This window comes from Erpetoichthys calabaricus, chromosome 4, assembly GCF_900747795.2.
Source record: "Erpetoichthys calabaricus chromosome 4, fErpCal1.3, whole genome shotgun sequence".
Lineage (NCBI taxonomy): Eukaryota > Metazoa > Chordata > Cladistia > Polypteriformes > Polypteridae > Erpetoichthys > Erpetoichthys calabaricus.
The window spans coordinates 289,141,049-289,160,364 of record NC_041397.2 but is presented as its reverse complement, the minus strand read 5'-3'; the positions used below and the strand labels follow the sequence as shown (position 1 = coordinate 289,160,364).

General features: G+C 40.9%; 1 protein-coding gene across 1 annotated transcript in view; it reads left to right on the top strand.

Moving 5' to 3' along the window:
- The window catches only part of asmt (acetylserotonin O-methyltransferase), a 75,230-nt gene that overhangs the window by 8,174 nt on the left and 47,740 nt on the right, over positions 1 to 19,316 (top strand). Inside the window, exons 2-3 of the mRNA XM_028801204.2 lie at positions 11,059 to 11,233; positions 16,910 to 17,039. Of these exons, the coding sequence (XP_028657037.1) occupies positions 11,059 to 11,233; positions 16,910 to 17,039 (305 nt within the window). The remainder of the gene's footprint in view (positions 1 to 11,058; positions 11,234 to 16,909; positions 17,040 to 19,316) is intronic.

The window sequence follows — 19,316 nt, the reverse complement described above, 5'->3', positions numbered from 1 at the left end:
ATCAATATACATATGTGCAACAGTAACATATGAGGCATAGGAAAGACGGGTTAATTCAATGGAAATCCAGTGGGGTTAATTAGACAAAGAGCTTGAAAAACAATCTGATGGACATATTCACTATCAGCAGGTTCATTTTGAACAGACAAGGGTTCAAAAGCAAAGCAGTCTAGTAGTCCATCAAAAAACTCTCTTTTAGAATACAAAGGATATTGAAAAAAATGGGGGTGATGGGACAGTTTGAAATTTTACTGGTTGACACGTAGTGTGGTCCCTTGTTAGGTTGGAGTTAAATAATTGGAGTTATTTCCTCCTCTTTATGAACTGGTGCTGCTTCTCTCCTATCGACATGAGTGAATTGAATGTAGGTAATGTGACTTGTGTTTTAAACAGCCCCTCCTGTGGTGTCATTTCAGGACCAACACAAGAGCCTGGCAGCTTAAGGAGGCACTTTTTGTGAAAAAAAGAGCAGTCTGTTTATATCTCTAAAGGGAAATGTAGCAAAAAGTCACTGGTGAGGCCTTCCAAGAATCTATTAGAGATGGTCACTCTTCCTTATGAATTGGGTTTTATAAATCCCTAAGCATGATTTCATCTGTGTGCCAGATTGCAAGCGGATGGACGATATAACTCAAAACGTATTCACTTAATTAGAATGAGAATAAATCTTAGCACAGTTATTGGCACTGTCAAATGCAACAGTGAAAGCATATTGATTTAGTGTACAATCACTCAAGTAGTTTGTACCATAAACAGATAACTGCTGTAAAAATGGCGCTATATAGCTCCTGACCCGACACAGATTTATACGTGCCTCCTGTGTCCAAATAAAAAGACTTTCATTTTTCTTCAGCTGGAGGGCACGTCTTCCCCGTAATCCCTCCAGCCACAACACAGTCCCAAATAAAGCATAGTACACCAAGCACTCTTTCTCTCCTCTCTTCCTCCACCACTCCTCCTCAGCAAGCTTTGTCCACCTCCACCCGACTCTGGCTGCTGAGTGGTGGTCGCTGGCTCCCTTTTACCAGGCACCCGGAAGTGCTCCAGGTGGTTGACTGCCGACATGCGGCTGCACTATCGGGTGTGGCGAAGCCAGTGCCCAAAAGGGGCCAGCCACTCCTGTTGCAGCACCCCCTGGCAGCGCCTCTGGAACCCCACAGAGCTGCACAGAACTCCAACCCCCATGAAGCCCTGGGGGAGTCTGAGGCACCACTGCAACCCAGGGATGCTGCCATCTAGCGTTCAGGGGGAGATACTGGGCTTCCCACCCTTGTCCCCCTGGCAGATGTGGTGAAGGGGCATCCCGGCCAGGCATGGGCCCTGGCCATCAGTCATACTGCATAGCTACATGTATGTGTGGGTGTGATTATATATCCTGTCCTGTGGTTATATATCTGATCTGCGCCACCGCCACCTAATCAAAGTCCCTACACTGATGGATTAAAGGCCAGAAGTCCACATGACCGTCATCATCAAGTCCTTCCATGAGAACCCTGAATACCATGAGGACTGATTGAGGTCATTTATGTTAGGTAGAATGCCTAGAGGGGGCTGGGTGGTCTCGTGGCCTTGGAACCCCTACAGAATTTATTTTTTTTCTTCTGCCGTCTGGAGTTTTTTTTTGTTTTTTCTGTCCTCCCTGGCCATCGGACCTTACTTTTATTCTATGTTAATTAGTGTTCTCTTATTTTATTTACTTTGTCTTTTTTTCTCTTTCTTCATCATGTAAAGCACTTTGAGCTACATTATTTGTATGAAAATGTGCTATAGAAATAAATGCTGTTGTTGTTGTTGTTGTTGTCCTGGTCTTACACCCGGAGTTCAGACGTAAGTAGATAGATAGATGAAAGGCACTATATGATAGAGAGATGTGAAAGGCACTATATAATAGATAGATATAGAGTGCCTATAAAAAGTCTTTCACCCCATGGAAGTTTACATGTTATTTTTACTCAACATTGAAGCACAGTGGATTTAACTCAATGTTTTGACACTAATCATCCATCCATCTATTTTCCAACCCGCTGAATCCGAACACAGGGTCACGGGGGTCTGCTGGAGCCAATCCCAGTCAACACAGGGCAGGAACACACACAAACACACCCACACACCAAGCACACACTAGGGCCAATTTAGAATCGCTAATCCACCTAACCTGCATGTCTTTGGACTGTGGGAGGAAACCGAAGCGCCCGGAGGAAACCCACGCAGACACGGGGAGAACATGCAAACTCCACGCAGGGAGGACCCGGGAAGCGAACCCAGGTCTCTTAACTGCGAGGCAGCAGCGCTACCACTACGCCACTGTGCCGCCCTTGACACTAATCATTCACTCTCATTTCTATCATCATTGCACATTTGCACACTGCCATTTTTCCTCATTCTTGTTTGTAAAAATCTTTTGGCTCTGTCAGATTGCATGGACATTGTAAGTGAACAGCCTTTTTGAACTCCAGTCAACCATTCTCAGTTGGATTTCAATATAGACATTAACATTGTTGTTTTGAAGACATTCCTGTGTAGCTTTCACTTTACACTTGAAGTTGTTATCCTACTGGAAAAAAAATCTTCTCCCAAAGTTCAGGTTTCTGGCAAACCATATCAGGTTTTACTCCAGGATTTCCCCATATTTTGCTACATTAATTTTACCCTCACAGCGCCTTCCAGGTCCTGCTGCAGAGGAGCATCTCCAGAGCCTGATGCTGTCATCACCATGCTTCATGGAAGGAATGGAGTGTTTTTGAGAATGTGCACCTTGACGACAGTTGTTGCCTGCACAGACTTTCCATTCTTACACAAAGCAGCCTGTAACACTTGTCTTCTTCTTGCACAGGTGGCGCAGTGGTAGTGCTGCTGCTTTGCAGTAAGGAGACTGTGGAAGATTGTGGGTTCGCTTCCCGGTTCCTCCCTGTGTGGATAGCGCTTTGAGTACTGAGAAAAGCGCTATATAAATGTAATGAATTATTATTATTATTATTATGATCACTCAGTTTTTATTGCTGGCCTGCTGTAGCAGATTTCCTTCTGTGCCACACTTTTTTCCATGTCTTAATAATTGGTTTAACTGGGTATTTCCTGGTCGTACTTTCCAGTCTCCTTTCATGGAGTGGCTTGGAGTGTTTGTTTGTCTTCATTCTGTAGGTTAGGTCATCATACTGACATACCACAAGTTGGATCTTCCTCATTCAAGTGCTTTTATACTGCAGTCCATTGAATCCTCAGACAGGTGGTCTCCATTGAACTAACGATGGGACTTCTAAAACCAGTTGGCTGCACCACTGATGATTTAGGTAGTGTCATAGGGGGTGAATACTTATTATCTTATGTGTTAGACTTGTAATTAATGTAGAGCACTTTGCAGAGAACTGTTTTTTACTTTGTAATTAAAAAGTCTTTTTATGTCAATCAGTTGGCACCCTGCCCAGGATTGGTTCCTGCCTTGTGCTCTGTGTTGGCTGGGATTGGCTCCAGCAGACCCCCGTGACCCTGTGTTCAGATTCAGCGGGTTGGAAAATGGATGGATGGATGTCAATCAGTGTCAAAAAAGACAAATGAAATCCATTGTGATTCAATGTTGGATAACAATAAAATGTGAAATTTTTTTATAGGCACTGTGGATAGATAGGAAGGGCAGTACCAGGCAGCTTAAGGTTAAAGGCTTCTATATGACAGATAGATGGTGTCTGCTGTTCTGTGTTCATTTTTCAAGTCTTCGTCTCCCACCGTGCCCAGGCTGTTGTTTCATTTCAGAAGCCCCAGAGGCTGCCCTTGCCCTTTTTATCTAGTTGTCTCAATTTGCCAGTTCTTCTTGTGATGATTAAAAGCCTCTGAACACACTGTGAGGGCAACGCCTGCTAAATGTCAGTGTGAGTCACTGGGCACCAAATCAAAACACATCGTGTTGATGTGTCAAAATGAAATGCTTTCCAGCTCCCATTTAAATTCTCCTATATGAATGCACTACAGTAGGTTGCCATTAGCTGGTGTTGGTCAGCAAAAAATTTAGCCGATGCTTTTATCCAAAGTGACTGTCAAATCAATTATTTCTCTGTGTCTACATTGTGAGTACTGCCAGATGATGTGCGTGTCAATCAGGGACACACAGGCAGTCATTGAAGAGACCGAAACTTATGATAGAGCACTTTTAGATCATTTCTCCCTTCAGTTGAAAGTTCTTTACAAGTTGTGACAGTAGGGGGCGCTGTCGCACCTCCACACCCACAGACAACACACCAAAACATTAGGTAAAAAGTCCCAATAATGAATTTATTATTATAATAATGTGCACAAAGCACCTCCACCTCCACAATACACAATAATCAAACACAATAATGAACCCTCCACTCCACCCAGCAGCTCTGTCACACTTCCTCCCAACTCCGGCTCAGTCTGCTGGGTTTCCCACAGTCCTTTAAATAGTCCTTGACCCGGAAGAGCTCCTGACCTTCAGCCCACGTGATCCAATGGCACTTCCAGGTCAGATGAAGATTTATATTTTTCTTTAGCCCAGAAGTACTTCCGTCCTTCCGTCCCCATGACTTGGGAGAACTTCCGGGTTATAATAGAAATAATCTTCGTGTCTCCCTGCAGCGTCCCCTGGTGGCCCGAATGGTATACAGCAGGGCTGTGAAACTGAACTCCATTGTCCATGATGCCCTGCGGGAATTTGGGGCACCTCCATGTTGCAGGGAGGACTCCATCTGGCGGTGTGGATGTATTGGCCGGGATAAGCTGCTGGCCATCTCTCACAAAGTACAGTATATGTACAGTATATCTCCTTCCTTTTCACTTATGCTACAGAGTTTTCATCATTCCATCATTTGCCCGAATTCAATGAGGTGTAGTGGTTAAGGCTTTGGAGTTCAGACCCTGAGGTTGTGGGTTCAGTTCCTACTACTGACGCTGTGTGACGACGAGCAGGTCACTTCACCTGCCTGTACATAAATTGGAAAAACGAACTGTAACTAAGCATATCTCAAATGTTGTAAATTTCCAGGAATAAATGTTTACAGGGATGATGTAATTTTTTTCATATTTTCTCTTTGTGAATAATAATAGGTGAAATGACTTCAGTGTGTCCAAGATGACATGTGGAAGAAATTAAATTGGAAAAATATTAAAGAAGGAAATCTTGTCTTCAGCTAGGACCTCTTTGAGACAGGAATCAGGCAGGAGGAAACTTGTCTTTAATTTCTCTTCATGAAGAGAGAGCATCCTGTTAAAGAAATCTACTAAGGGACAATGCCCTGGACACTGGGAGGTTGTCAGCAAATGGTGACATAATAGATGCAGAGAGTCATTCTTATAGATTACTGAATTTGCATAGCAGTGCTGAATTAATGCTTACTCTGATTGGTTCACTTGCTTCCATACACTCTTATTGGTTCAACAGTTTGCTTACTGTGGAGAGTGGCTGGGATGCCCTGAGTGTGTAAGGACCAGGGGAAAGAGTATTTTCAGGACAGTTTCTCCTCCAGGCCAACAGAGGGCAGCCCCCTTGGTTTCCAGCGGGGCCACAGGTCATGAGCATGGGAGCTCAACCCTGTTGGGGCCCGTGGTCATTGCCAGGGGACACATGGACAATTCCAGGACCTTATTTGGCCACACTTCTGTCACACCCAGAATTGTGGCCAAAAGAAGTTTGTTGGGCACCTGGAGTCCTTCTGGGTGCCCTATAAAGGGAGCTAATCACCACCACTCAAGAGCAAGAGTTGACAGGAAGAGCATAAAGCCTGAGGAGGAGTGGAGGTGAATGGACTGGCAGAAAGGATGGGACTGTTGTGTTGCGTCTTAGTGCTGGTGATATGTGCACTTTATTCTGTACATAAACCGTGTGCTGGGTTTTGAACCTGAGTCTTGCCTGTCTGTGTCCAGGTTGGCTTTACAATACCCAAATAGACATTTCTTATGTAGAGCGGCAACAAACTTCATCCACTGCTGTCTGTATTTGATCATCGTCTCCAGAATGCCCCAAGTATAGTTCGTCTCGTCCTCCACCAATCGTTGACAGGTTGTTGTTGGTCTCCCACGTTTCCTACATCCTTCTGGTGTCCAGTGGAGTGCAGTTTTAATGATGGTGTCAGCATCTCTCCTCATCACCACTTCCAGCACCTCTTCATCATGATAGTACCCATGTCCTCTTGTTGAAATTGAAGGAGGTGGTAATGTTTGGAGATCTTTCTGGGTCAGAAAAAGCCTAATATCTCCCTCAGACTTATGATGTGAAACGCTGACAGCTTGGTTAGGTCATTTGTTGTCAGCATTCTGACCCGTACAGCTGTTTAGACAGGACACAGCTCTGGCAGCTTGGATGACTTCCACACATTTGCCATGGTCCTGAAGGCATTCCTTGCTTTGCCAAGTCTCCTCTTGATGTCCTCACCCATCTCATCATCCTGGTGGATGACACTGCCTAGGTCAGGGGTGGCAAACTCCAGGCCTCAAGTGCCACAGTGGCTGCAGGTTTTCATTCTTACCATCTTCTTAATTAGTGACCAGTTTTTGCTGCTGATTACTTCTTTTAATTTACTTGACTCAGGCCCCATAGTTGTTTCTTTTTCTTTAATTAGCAGCCAAACAATAATGACACACAAAACAAGCCACCACATGACCAGCTCCCCTGTGCCCATTACACAATATCTGATATTAAAGAGAGGTGATGGTCTTGGTAAGTTTGATCTCTCAGGTCACCAAAACATTTTGACGGTGCTCTTAGAAAGAACAGAAAAACAACAGTTTTCGAAATGTGTGCTGTGGCAGAATGAGAGCAGCAACAAGCCATGGAATTAAATAATGGGTTTAATTAACAGTAAAAATTGGCTTCTCGTTAAGAAAGTGATTGGAGTGAAATTGGTTGGAGTTTGAAGCCCCAGTTTAGCTGGTCATCTGTTAGCTCTTTTCACATCTCATTTCTGCTTGGCTGTCATTTAATGAAGAAAGGAATCAATTCAGAGGGCTGAACTCTTCTAACAGGGCTATTAAAGTGATGGGGAAAAAGCTAATTAGCAGTGAAAACTGGTCACTGATTAGGAAAAGGGTTAGAATGAAAACCTGTAGCCACTGCGGCACTCCAGGCCTGGAGTACGCCACCCCTGGCCTAGGTAGTTAAACTTCTCTATCCTAGGTAGGTCAGCACCATATACTTTGATTGGTACAGGGGGTTCCACGTTCAGTGTCTTGATCTCAGTTTTCTTTTGTCTCATTCTCAGTCCCACCTGACCTCCAAAGAGGCACAGGAGCTCAGTTTTTTCCTAAATGTGTTGGTGTGTATGGACAGCAAGGCAACATCATCTGCAAAGTCAAGGTCTTCTGAGGTTATGAAGAGAATCCATCTGATACTTCTCTGTGCATCTTGTTTTTCTAATCACCCAGGGAGGTTAAAAACCTGGCAGGCTCATATTTTACCACCCATAGTTTTAGTCACCTTGTACTGCCCTGTGTTGAACTTCTTGGCTCTGTGCTTGCACAGGCCATGAGGAGCCATATCTGTATTTTTAGGCGAGTTCATATAGCACCAAGCACCTATTGTGAAAGCCCATATCAGTCTGTCTGTCCGCATTAAACAACTTACCCACCGTGGACCAATGTGGCACAATTATCCATTAAAGAAATTTGTTGAGTCAGTTCAATTTTCATTGTGATATCTCAAACACATTTTCTTTTTTAATTTCAAAATTTCCCATTGAAATGCACTGGTGAATTTGCAAACATGTTCATCTTAAAACAGAGAACTATTCTGTACAAGGAATGAGTTTACTGTTTCAGTTTTACCTTGGGAGCAGTTGCTTGACCTTGTATATTTTGTATATTTTCCTCTTTCAGTCATCTTACAGCCACTCAGATACCCAGTGCTAGTGAGTCAAACGCTGGGCAGAGCAGCTGCACATACAGCTGAAGCAGAAGCTCCTTCCCCTGTTGCTTTAGGGAATTTAACTAATAAAGTACAAAAAAGTCATTTCTCAGGACATAAATGGAAGGGGAAAGCAATTGTGTAAGCATATATAAAACTGAATTGATTGAAGAATATTATCTTCAAATTACTATTGTAAAGAACCAATTATCAACTTGCAGCTAAATGGTGTTTGAATGAATTCATAACATGGGAAAGGTGCAGCTGACCTAACCGATATAAACATAGGATGGGTTTAAAAACGAACAGTAATGTCTGGAGGTGGGGGCTTCAGTGGCTTAAGCCCTTGATCTCTGATGGCCAGCCACCCCATGATATACACAAACAATCGTGGCAATCGTGTGTACCATTCAAATTCCCATTACACAATAAATCAGTTTTTTTCCAAGTTCTTACTTATTTGAATAATTTTAACAAATTACTATGTTTTAACTAATGTTAACCATCAAGGTGCAACATAGTTTTTGTGTATGAAGTGGTTTGGTACATTACAAGAAATACCTTGCATTTGTCTTAGAAATAGCATGAAGAATCTGCTGAAAGGGTTAAGTAAGGAGACAGAGGGTTCTAGACTGGTGACTTAAGAAACTGGCCGATGTCAGGTGCCCAGTAAGACCTGCCAGTTGTCATGTACACAGTTTTCCTTAAAAAAAGAAGAACTGAACTTAAGAGATATTGAAAGATAAGAATGTAGTAGAAATGGGACTTTTATTTGGGTATTTGTGCTTATTTGACCGTGTAAGCCAAAGAACCAGTCAGAGTGAATGCAAGCCAGTGAACCAATCAGAGTAAGCAATAATTCTGCACTTTAAGTTGTCTATAATTTGAGTCTCTGTCTTTATTCTGTGATCATTTGCTGACACCTCTACTGAGGGAACATCCCCTTAGTAAACTGCTGTAACAGGGTGCTCCCTCTTCATGAAGAGAAATTACTGAAGCATTGAACAAGTTTCCTCCTGCCTGGTTCCTGACTCAAATACAATACAATACAATACAGTTTATTTTTGTATAGCCCAAAATCACACAGGAAGGGCTGCAATGGGCTTTAACAGGCCCTGCCTCTTGACAGCCCCCCAGCCTTGACTCTCTAAGAAGACAAGGAAAAACTCCCAAAAAAAACCCTAAGAGGGAAAATATGGAAGAAACCTTGGGAAAGGCAGTTCAAAGAGAGACCCCTTTCCAGGTAGGCTGGGCGTGCAGTGGGTGTCAAAAGAAGGGGGTCAATACAATACAATACAATACGCAGAACAGAACAGACCTCAAAGAGGTCCTAGCTGAGGATACATTTATTTCTTTTATATAGTTCCTATTTAATTTCTTCCACACTAAAATGAATAGCTATATGGGGAACGTATTTCAGTTCCTTTTCTCCTTTCATAGGTTTATGCTAGTACAGTGATCCCTCGCTATATCGCGCTTCGCCTTTCGCGGCTTCACTCTATCGCGGATTTTATATGTAAGCATATTTAAATATATATTGCGGATTTTTTGCTGGTTTGCGGATTTCTGCGGACAACGGGTCTTTTAATTTCTGGTACATGCTTCCTCAGTTGGTTTGCCCAGTTGATTTCATACAAGAGACGCTATTGGCAGATGGCTGAGAAGCTACCCGGCTTACTTTTCTCTCTCTCTCTCTCTCTCTTGCGCTGACTTTCTCTGATCCTGACGTAGGGGGATTGAGCAGGGGGGCTGTTCGCACACCTAGACGATACGGATGCTCGTCTAAAAATGCTGAAAGATTATCTTCACGTTGGCTACCTTCTGTGCAGCTGCTTCGTGAAGTGACATGCTGCACGGTGCTTTGCATACTTAAAAGCACGAAGGGCACGTATTGATTTTTTTATCTCTCTCTCTCTCTCTCTCTCTGCTCCTGACGGAGGGGGTGTGAGCTGCCGCCTTCAACAGCTTTGTACCGGCGGTGTTTCGCATACTTAAAAGCCAAACAGCCCTATTGATTTGTTTGCTTTCCTCTGTCTTTCTGACAGACTCTGCTCCTGACGAGCACTCCTTTGAAGAGGAAGATATGTTTGCATTCTTTTAATTGTGAGACTGAACTGTCATCTCTGTCTTGTCATGGAGCACAGTTTAAACTTTTGAAAAAGAGACAAATGTTTGTTTGCAGTGTTTGAATAACGTTCCTGTCTCTCTACAACCTCCTGTGTTTCTGCGCAAATCTGTGACCCAAGCATGACAATATAAAAATAACCATATAAACATATGGTTTCTACTTCGCGGATTTTCTTATTTCGTGGGTGGCTCTGGAACGCAACCCCCACGATGGAGGAGGGATTACTGTATTGGCCAATTTGATTTAATTGATATTTTTCAATTGATAATTATTGGGTACTACTCTGTTGGGTGTACTTTTAAAAATGTTATGTTTAAGAAAATTAAATAACAATTAGTCATAGACCCTTGTGAGGGACTGCCAGGAGGACCCTGCCAGTTCCCCCATGGGAACTGGAGTTCTCCAGCTCAGCCCTTTTGGGTTCTGTGGGTGCTACCAGGGGGTGCTGCGGGGACTGGTGAGCCCTTCTTTGTCAGGCTTCCACTTGACCTGGAAGTGCTTCTGAACCACAGCTTTGGAAAAACAGAAGTGCTTCCAGGTGTAACATAAAAGGAGTTGCCTGCCATAACTCCAAGAAGCAGAGTCGGGGGGAGGAGGAGGAGGTCAAAGCTTGCATGAGGACTGGACTCAGAAAGAGTGGACAACGACAGAGAGTTACAGTTTTAAAGCTGTGACTGCGTTTGAGGAGGGTTGGAAACTCTTACAAGGAACATTTTCCCATGAATAAATCCTCCTGTTTATTGCAAACTTTTGTCCAGAACTTTTGTGTTGGACATTTGGGGAGCTGGGGCACCTGGTGGTCACTTGAATTGGACTCTGCTGTGTATGAAAGCTACTGAACCAGCACAAGTCAATTTAACTCCATTGCAAAGTGTTCTTAAAAAAACATTTCATAAAGTTAATTATCACTTTTCCTTCTGAATATGACTCATTATTACAAAACTAATTAATAAACAAAAATGTAATAACCGAGTCTTGGTTGTAAATACAAAATGTGAAATACCTGTCAGTCACCGAACACACCTGAATATTAGGCCATGCATACGTCCTCTAACTTGTTGTATTTTATTTCTGTTTGCAGACATTGTTTGCAGCCTGTGAACTCGGCGTTTTTGATTTGCTTTCCCAGTCAAAACAATCCATGCGAGCTGCTGAAATAGCTCACCGCCTGAAGACAAATGTGGATGGCATGGAGCGCTTATTGGCGGCATGTGTAGGGCTGGAGTTGCTTCACGTGGAGATGATTGAAGGAGAAGGTATGGCGTGTTTTGTGCTTTCTTTGGTTTCTATTGCCTAACACAGAGGTTCTCAGTTGCAGTCCTGGGGACCCCCTCCCCCCGTGCCCATAGTTTTTTATTCCAATCAGTTTCACAATCATTGAGTCATTTTATCTCATTTTATTAGCTGTTCTTTTTTATGATAAATGTATATTTCCAAGTAAAACAAAATTGTACAGAATATTTATAATAGAAACCCTTCCCTAACGACACACCCACCCCACACCTGGTCTGCTTTCTCTCTTGTGTTACACCGTATTCAGAAAAGCACAGCAGCAAGATTTTTACATTAATAAGAGATTCAGGAATATTAAATATTTGTTCTTTGATTGATTTCCTATTAATTTGACTTCTTTCTGTGTAGTTTGCTCCTTTAGTTGTCTCCTAATAACGACAATAACAACAAGTAGAGTAGACACCCAGAACACAACACAGAAAGCTGAAAGGCTGCAACTACTTCAGCATCAGCCCCACTTGAGGTGCTTATTAGTCAATAAGGAGTTAATTGACCAGAGTGCCTGGAAAAGCACAATATAAATCAGGATGATTATGAAAATCTTCAAAACAAAGTTAAAAAAACACACTAAGCAGTCTCCATGTAACATACTGTACATACAGTAAATGCTTGGTATATTCTAATAAACAGTCACCAAATTTAATTTAGTAATTTTTACATTAACCCAAACCATAGAAACATCCAAAACAGGTTAATAATTATTATTTAGGCTAGAAGTTCAGATAAAAACAGAAGTTAGTGAGAACAGAAAACAGCAGACATAGTGGAAAGTAAGACTGAGTTTGAGAACTGCTGTCTTAGCACAAGAAATTCCATAGCAAGGCCAGCAGATACCAAAATAATGAAAAAAATATGATGCATTCAATTTATGATTTCGTTTATTGCCCCTGTGTATTAACAGATAGCATGAGTCTGTCCTAGAAGCATGGCGGTACAAGACAGAGCCAAGTGGGATGCCAATCCATCAAAGGACACATTCATTTACACAATCACATGGAGACAATTTAGGGTCACCCACTGGACTTGTCATTGGGATGTGGGAGGAGATCTGGAGGACCTGCCGAAAAAAAACAAAAAAAAACATTTGACGCAGAGAGAACATGCAAACTGCTCACAGTATGAACCTAGGGACCTGGGTGGGGGACATGGTGCTGTGCACACTTCACACACACACACACACACACATGGGGCCAGGCCAACTTTTAACAGCTTGGTGAATCACATAGATAAAAATGCCACTTTCTAATAGAGAGACGGATATGAAAAGCACCATATATGAAAAACATGGATAGGAGAGGCACTGTATAATACATGGGAAGAGAGATAGAAGACACTACAAATAAACAGATAGATACACTGATATGAAAGGCAACATTTAATAAATGAATAGAAAATCAACACATAATAGATATGAAAGATGCTATAAAATAAATATATACAGTAGATATATATGAAAGGCACTGCTGTATGATAGATAGATAGATAGATAGATAGATAGATAGATAGATAGATAGATAGATAGATAGATAGATAGATAGATAGATAGATAGATGGCACTGCATAATAGAGAGACATGAAAGGCACCATATTATTAATATATATATAGATAACTAGGGGGCTCTGCCCCTGTTCACTTCACTCGCCAACCCTCAGATTTGGTTAACCAGATATAATAATAATAATAATAATACATTTTATTTATATAGCGCCTTTTCCATGCTCAAGGCACTTACAGAATATAATAAAGAATGGCAGTGTATACAGTATATATAGCATTGTACAAACCAGATAAATAAATAAAGAAGATTAAGACAGTAAATTCTGGAAAAAAAACCAGACAACATAACTGATGGTCTCGCACACACACATGTTCAGGTTACATGAGCATCTTGACAGAGAAGTAAACTGATAGAAGGGTAATAAAGTCAAGTAGAGCTAAAGGCCTTCCTGAACAGATGAGTTTTGAGTTGTTTTTTTAAAGAATTCATGGAGTCAGCTGACCTGATTAATTTCGGTAGGTCGTTCCAGAGTCTGGGCGCTATACAGTTTATATAATTGTATATTAAAATATACAATTTAAACAGATTGTTATTTTCATGGGAATTGTTGCATATGCATTATTTTCACTTTTACTTTAAAACATCAGTTAAAACAATATTTGGAATTAACTTTTCTTCAAGATCGCTTTGAATTGTTTTTTTTTTTTTGTACTTTATTTCGCCTTATACAAATTTCTTGTATTAGGAATTTGTTAGTTTTCGCATATCCCTTGGGGTCAGAGTGCAGGGTCAGCCATTGTACAGCGCCCCCGAAGCAATTGAAGGTTAAGGGCCTTGCTCAAGGGCCCAGCAGAGTAGGATTTCTTTTTGGCAACCTTCGGGATACCAGTGCAGATCCTTAGCCTCAGAGCCATCACTCCACCCTTAAATTTTGATACCGTGTTTGGATTTACATTGTTACAATGCAACATATAACTATCCGTAAGTGAATATCGTTTCTTTCTCTTTTAAGTAACCAACTTTTTTGAATGTTTGTCCCTGTGATTTGTTAATTGTCATAGCAAAAGCTATTCTAATGGGAAACTGTAAACGTTTTAATATGAATGGCATATCAAGATCTCCTTTTGTGTCTAATGTTATTCGCAGAATATGAACTACATTACCTTTCCTGTTGCCTGTTAAAATTTTACATGTTAGAATTGTTCGACCAATTTTCAATACAACTAATCTCGTCCTATTGCACAGCCCAGTACTCAGACATAAATTACGCAATAACATTATGATACATCCTTCTTTCAACAGTAATTCGGCCAGTAGAAGACCAAATGGTATTAACGGTTGTAGATATTCTTCGTGATATTGTAAGTTGATGTTTTCATCTTCCGCACGATCACCACCAACTGCTTCAGCATAGTCTATTGATACGCATTTAACCAATTTGCCATGTAACTGATAGACAATTTTTGCGTTAAATCGTTTGACTTCATCGTTTCTCGCTGCCATATTTAGATGAATAGGTGATTCTAAACTGGATCTTCATAAGTGTGTGTTTGTGTGTGTGTGTTCACAAGTAAGCCCGTTAATGGATTGGTGTCTGTCCAGGTTAAGTTCCGGAATGCACCTGATGGCCGTGGTCTTGTTTGAAAATAGTTGTAAGTAGGGCGTGACTTGAAAGAATCTCATGGTAAAAGTCTCTGTCTCGTGGGGCTTCATTCCAAAAAGTCTCTTCAAAAAGTCACGTTTCGTTCCAAGATTTTTTTATTATAATAGAGAGATGTAATAAAGTAGGCAGTAAACAGAAAAAGGTTTGAGGATGGCCACCCTGTATATTGGGAAAAATAGGCAGGCAACAGAACTAATTAACAGGTTGAATGTGGTCAATAAATATGGTCAAATAGAGGAAGAGGTGGAGGCAGGAAGGTGGGTTCTGGGTACCAGAGCTGACATCATCAAAGGGTGCAAGAGGTGATGTCATCAGTGGGTGGATCAGTGGTGATGTCACTGAGAGGCTCGGTCTTTGGCTAAACTACAGAGGGATAAAAGGAGAAAGGATCAGATGACAGTGTTAACCTTTGGTCTGACTGAGAAACCACACTATTTGAGCCTGTAAACCATCTCCCATGTGCACGTTTATGAAAATAGGTACATAAATATTAGAGATGCTATACAATTAATCCACAGATGTACAGATATGAAAGATTCTGTATGATATAAAGAGATAAATAAATATAAAAGGTACAATATGAGTGAAAGATAGACAGGAGGATAGATATGAAACTATATGATATAAAGACAGGAAAGGCACTATATGGTAGATATTATTAGGAAAGGCACTATATAATAGATAGATAGACAGCCAGCATTAAGACTGATCTCACTCTCACAAAGGTTATATAGACAAGACCTGGACTCGGCACCCTGGGGTTTGATTGCAAAATTCTTTACACTGTGGAAATGCAGGCACCATTAGGGAATAACAATGTGCAATATGTTAGGTGCCCCATGCACATGCAAAAAATCAAACAGCAGCCTGGGCAGAAACATGCACTAGGGGGCAGACATACCCTGCAGATGGCGCTTATCTTTATACTAATAATTGGTTAAAACTGTAGGGATGATGTGATGTGGAGTGAAATTAGATTAAGACAGAGTATGTTCTTATGTTGAGTTGATTTTATTTTTTTCTCCAGCCTTCTGGAGTTTTTTTTTTGTTTTTTCTGTCCACTCTGGCCATCGGACCTTACTCCTTCTTATGTTAACTAAGGTTGTCTTATTTTAATTTCTTATTTGTCTTTTATTCTTCTTTTCTTCATTATGTAAAGCACTTTGAGCTACTTTTTGTATGAAAATGTGCTATATAAATAAATGTTGTTGTTGTTGTTGTTGTTGATCAGCATTTTCACGTCCATTTCCATTTTCTATTTTTCCAAAAGAAGTATTTTAACTAACCAGTGGCTTGCTGTTTTAATCAGTAACTCTATAGATAGTATGACACCCTAGAGCAAAGGAAGTTGCACAAATAATGATTGACTGAGCTATCAGGCTGGAAGTGCAGTGCCATGGTTAGAGCAGGGTTGTGTACAGAACGCAAGAGTCTGGTTTCAGAAGAGCTGCCTGTAATTCAAGCAGACAGGCACTAGGGGGAGGTCTGCAGCATACGCATGACTGTAGGAGGACCCACCTCATTGGGAATGAAGAGATGGCGGCCACTTGAGAAGTATCTGACTCTGAGGCTTGTGGAAAAGCAGACAACTGTGTATCCCGGATGGTGTTTTTATCATTAGTGATGCTTGTATCTCAGACTATGTCAGACAAGAAAATAAATGTCTATTGGCTGTATATTTTCTTGCAATTGGTGGCACTGGCAGGATGATCATCTTATGCAGGGTCACACAGGAAGTCATTGCACCACATTGCCTACAGAAAACTCTGGAAAAAAAAACTAATCCATGGACACTAAGGTATCAAATTGGTTAAAGGTGGGCTTGTAACGGTTGGGAAGAGTAGGGTGGTCCCATGGAACATTAAGGGTACCTGGCTATAGTAATTCAACTGCAGAGCTTTCTGGGATATCAAAGCTTGGAGGCAAATGGTGTATTTGGGCAATGGCAGGAAGAAAGTGTGCCAAGAGTGTTTCGATTGTAGTTTGGGGGAATGACAAGAGACTGTGGTGCTATATTTGCAGTGTTAGGCAAATGGACAAGTGGATAAGAAATTAGTTATCTGTTTTTAATGGAAAGACAGGACACAGAGTTAGCCCAGTGAAGCACTATGAGTGTAATTTCTATGCTAATTAGTGCTCCCTTATTTTAATTATTTCTATTGTCTTTTTTCTCTTTCTTCATCATGTAAAGCACTTTCTGCTACATCATTTGTACGAAAATGTGCTATATAAATAAATGTTGTTGTTGTTGTAATTTCTCTACTTATTCAGTTGTTATTTTGCTTTTACCCTTTGATCATCCCTACCTTCTATTATATGTTATATACTTAATCCTTATTTTTGATCAAGTTTTCACAATTTGGCACCCTGTATTCCTGTTTGGGACGGCCCACAGAGTTGCCAACCATATCACAACATGGTGACACTTTATTGATAAAGCTGGGTTTATTTATTTATTTGTTTGTTTATTCTTTCAGCTGTTTATTACAATGCAGAACTTTCCCGAATATACTTGACCAGATCCAGTCCAAAATCCCTGTTCCAGTCCATACAGTACAACTCCCAAACAATTTACCTGTGCTGGCACAACCTGACAGACGCAGTGCGGTAAGTACAGTGGATGACCATTTCAGCTGGCAACTGGCTGCTTCCTTATTTAAAAAATGCCGTAGATATCCATTATTTCATTCTCCACATCAATACAGGGTTGTGGGGTCCACAAATTCATATTGCTAGCACTGTGCACGAGACAGAAGGTACTCCTGGGAAGCCTGCCATTCCTCCATAGTGCACACAAGCCCATGATAACCTCTACTGGGCCAGTTTAGAGACACCAGTTAAATGAACTGTGGGCAAAAACTGGAAAGGAAACACGGGAATGTGCAAATGCCATGGGATTTGAACTTTGGATGCCAGGAGTTATAAGGCAGCAGTGCTCATCACATACAACAACCATCCATCCAGTTTATTTAATGGGCCCCAGTTAAGGGTTGTAGGACATTGAATCTATCTATCTATCTATCTATCTATCTATCTATCTATCTATCTATCTATCTATCTATCTATCTATCTATCTATCTATCTATCTATCTATCTATCTATCTATCTATCTATCTATCTATCTATCTATCTATCTATCTATCTATCTATCTATCTATCTATCTATCTATCTATCTATCTTTAACACTTTTTTATAAATCTCAGTATTATAAAAGAAAATCTTGAGGCGAGACTTTTTCCAAGAGATTTTTTCAAGTCCTGCACAATGAGACTTTTGCCAAGAGATTTTGTCAAGTCCCGCCATCCTCTCAACCATTTACAACCACACCCACAGCCCACTCACCTCTCATTCGTGTAAATGCTTTTGTCAGACACAGTTCCTGCGCTCTCAGCTCTTATAAATTCTTACGTTTTCCTCACTTTAAGTTCCCAACAAAAGAAGACTTATTATGTCAAAATCCATCCATCCATCAATTATCAGACCCGCTATATCCGAACACAGGGTCACGGGGGTCTGCTGGAGCCAATCCCAGCCAATACAGGGCGCAAGGCAGGAACAAATCCTGGGCAGGGTACTAGCCCACTGCAGTATGTCGAAATCTTATTGATGAATTTCATCCCAAAGGGTTATCAACAGAAGAAATGAGTACACGGGAAATCCTAGCACTGAGAAACAATGAAGTCATATGAATTAAGGCGAAAATTGTCAATCGGTTACATGGCAATGACATGTAAAATTTTAACAGGCGACAAGAAAGGTAACACAGTACATCTTCCGCAGACAACATTAGATTTTTGATATGCCATTTGTATTAAAACGTTAACAGTTTCCCATTAGAATAGCTTTTTCTATGACAATTAACGAATCAAAAGGACAAACAATCGAAAAAGTCAGTTTATTTATTAGAGAGAAAGAAACAATATTCACTCGCAGGCAGTTATACGTTGTGTTGTCACGATGTAAGTCCAAAAAATGGAATTAAAATTCAATGCGATATTGACAAAAATGAATTAAAAAAATTACTGTTACTGAAGTTTTACAGTAAAAGTGTAAGTTTGAAAAGTATTTACGTGTTAATTTCAAAGCCAAACAGAACAAAAACATATAACGCAATGAATCCCTCTAATGCAACATGAAACATAATTTTCTTTCAATTTATTACGTTTTACTATTTTTTACTATGGTTAATTACTTGCTGTAATGTGGAAAAAGGAAAAGAGGAAGGCCTAAGCGGAGGTTTATGGATGTGGTGAGAGAGGACATGCAGGAGATGGGTGCAACAGAGCAAGATGCAGAGGACAGAAAGAGATGGAAGAAGATGATCCGCTGTGGCGACACCTAATGGGAGCAGCCGAAAGAAAAAGAAGAAGAAGAATGTAAAATAGTTAGTTCTATTATACATATGTAACAATTCCCATGAAAATTACAATCTGTTTAAAATTGTACATCCGCTTCCTCATATGCGAGCGGCAGATCTGCGAAGTGGCTAGCGTGTAGTGCCCGCCCGGGGGTTGGCAAGCAAAGCGAGCAGGGGGCAGAGCCCCCTAGTCTCTTTGTATGTATGTTATATTGTGTCTTTCACATCTCTTTCCATTACACCTTCTGTCTGTTATCCTTTCTCTCTAGTCCATTAAAGGGTTTTCTCACACTTATCACCAGCTAACTCACCATAAATGTTTATAACAGTGCCCGTGGAATAGTGAAGTACCTTGAGAGTAAAGACTATATAGGCATGGAGAGAACACTCAAACACCTAGCATTCAGCGGTGTCATACCCCCTGAAACCCATGCCTCATAATAGAAGCCGTTACTATAATGCTATTCTTTCCCATAATATTGTTTTTCTGGTGCCTACAAGCACTGGACTTACTTATAAACTTCTA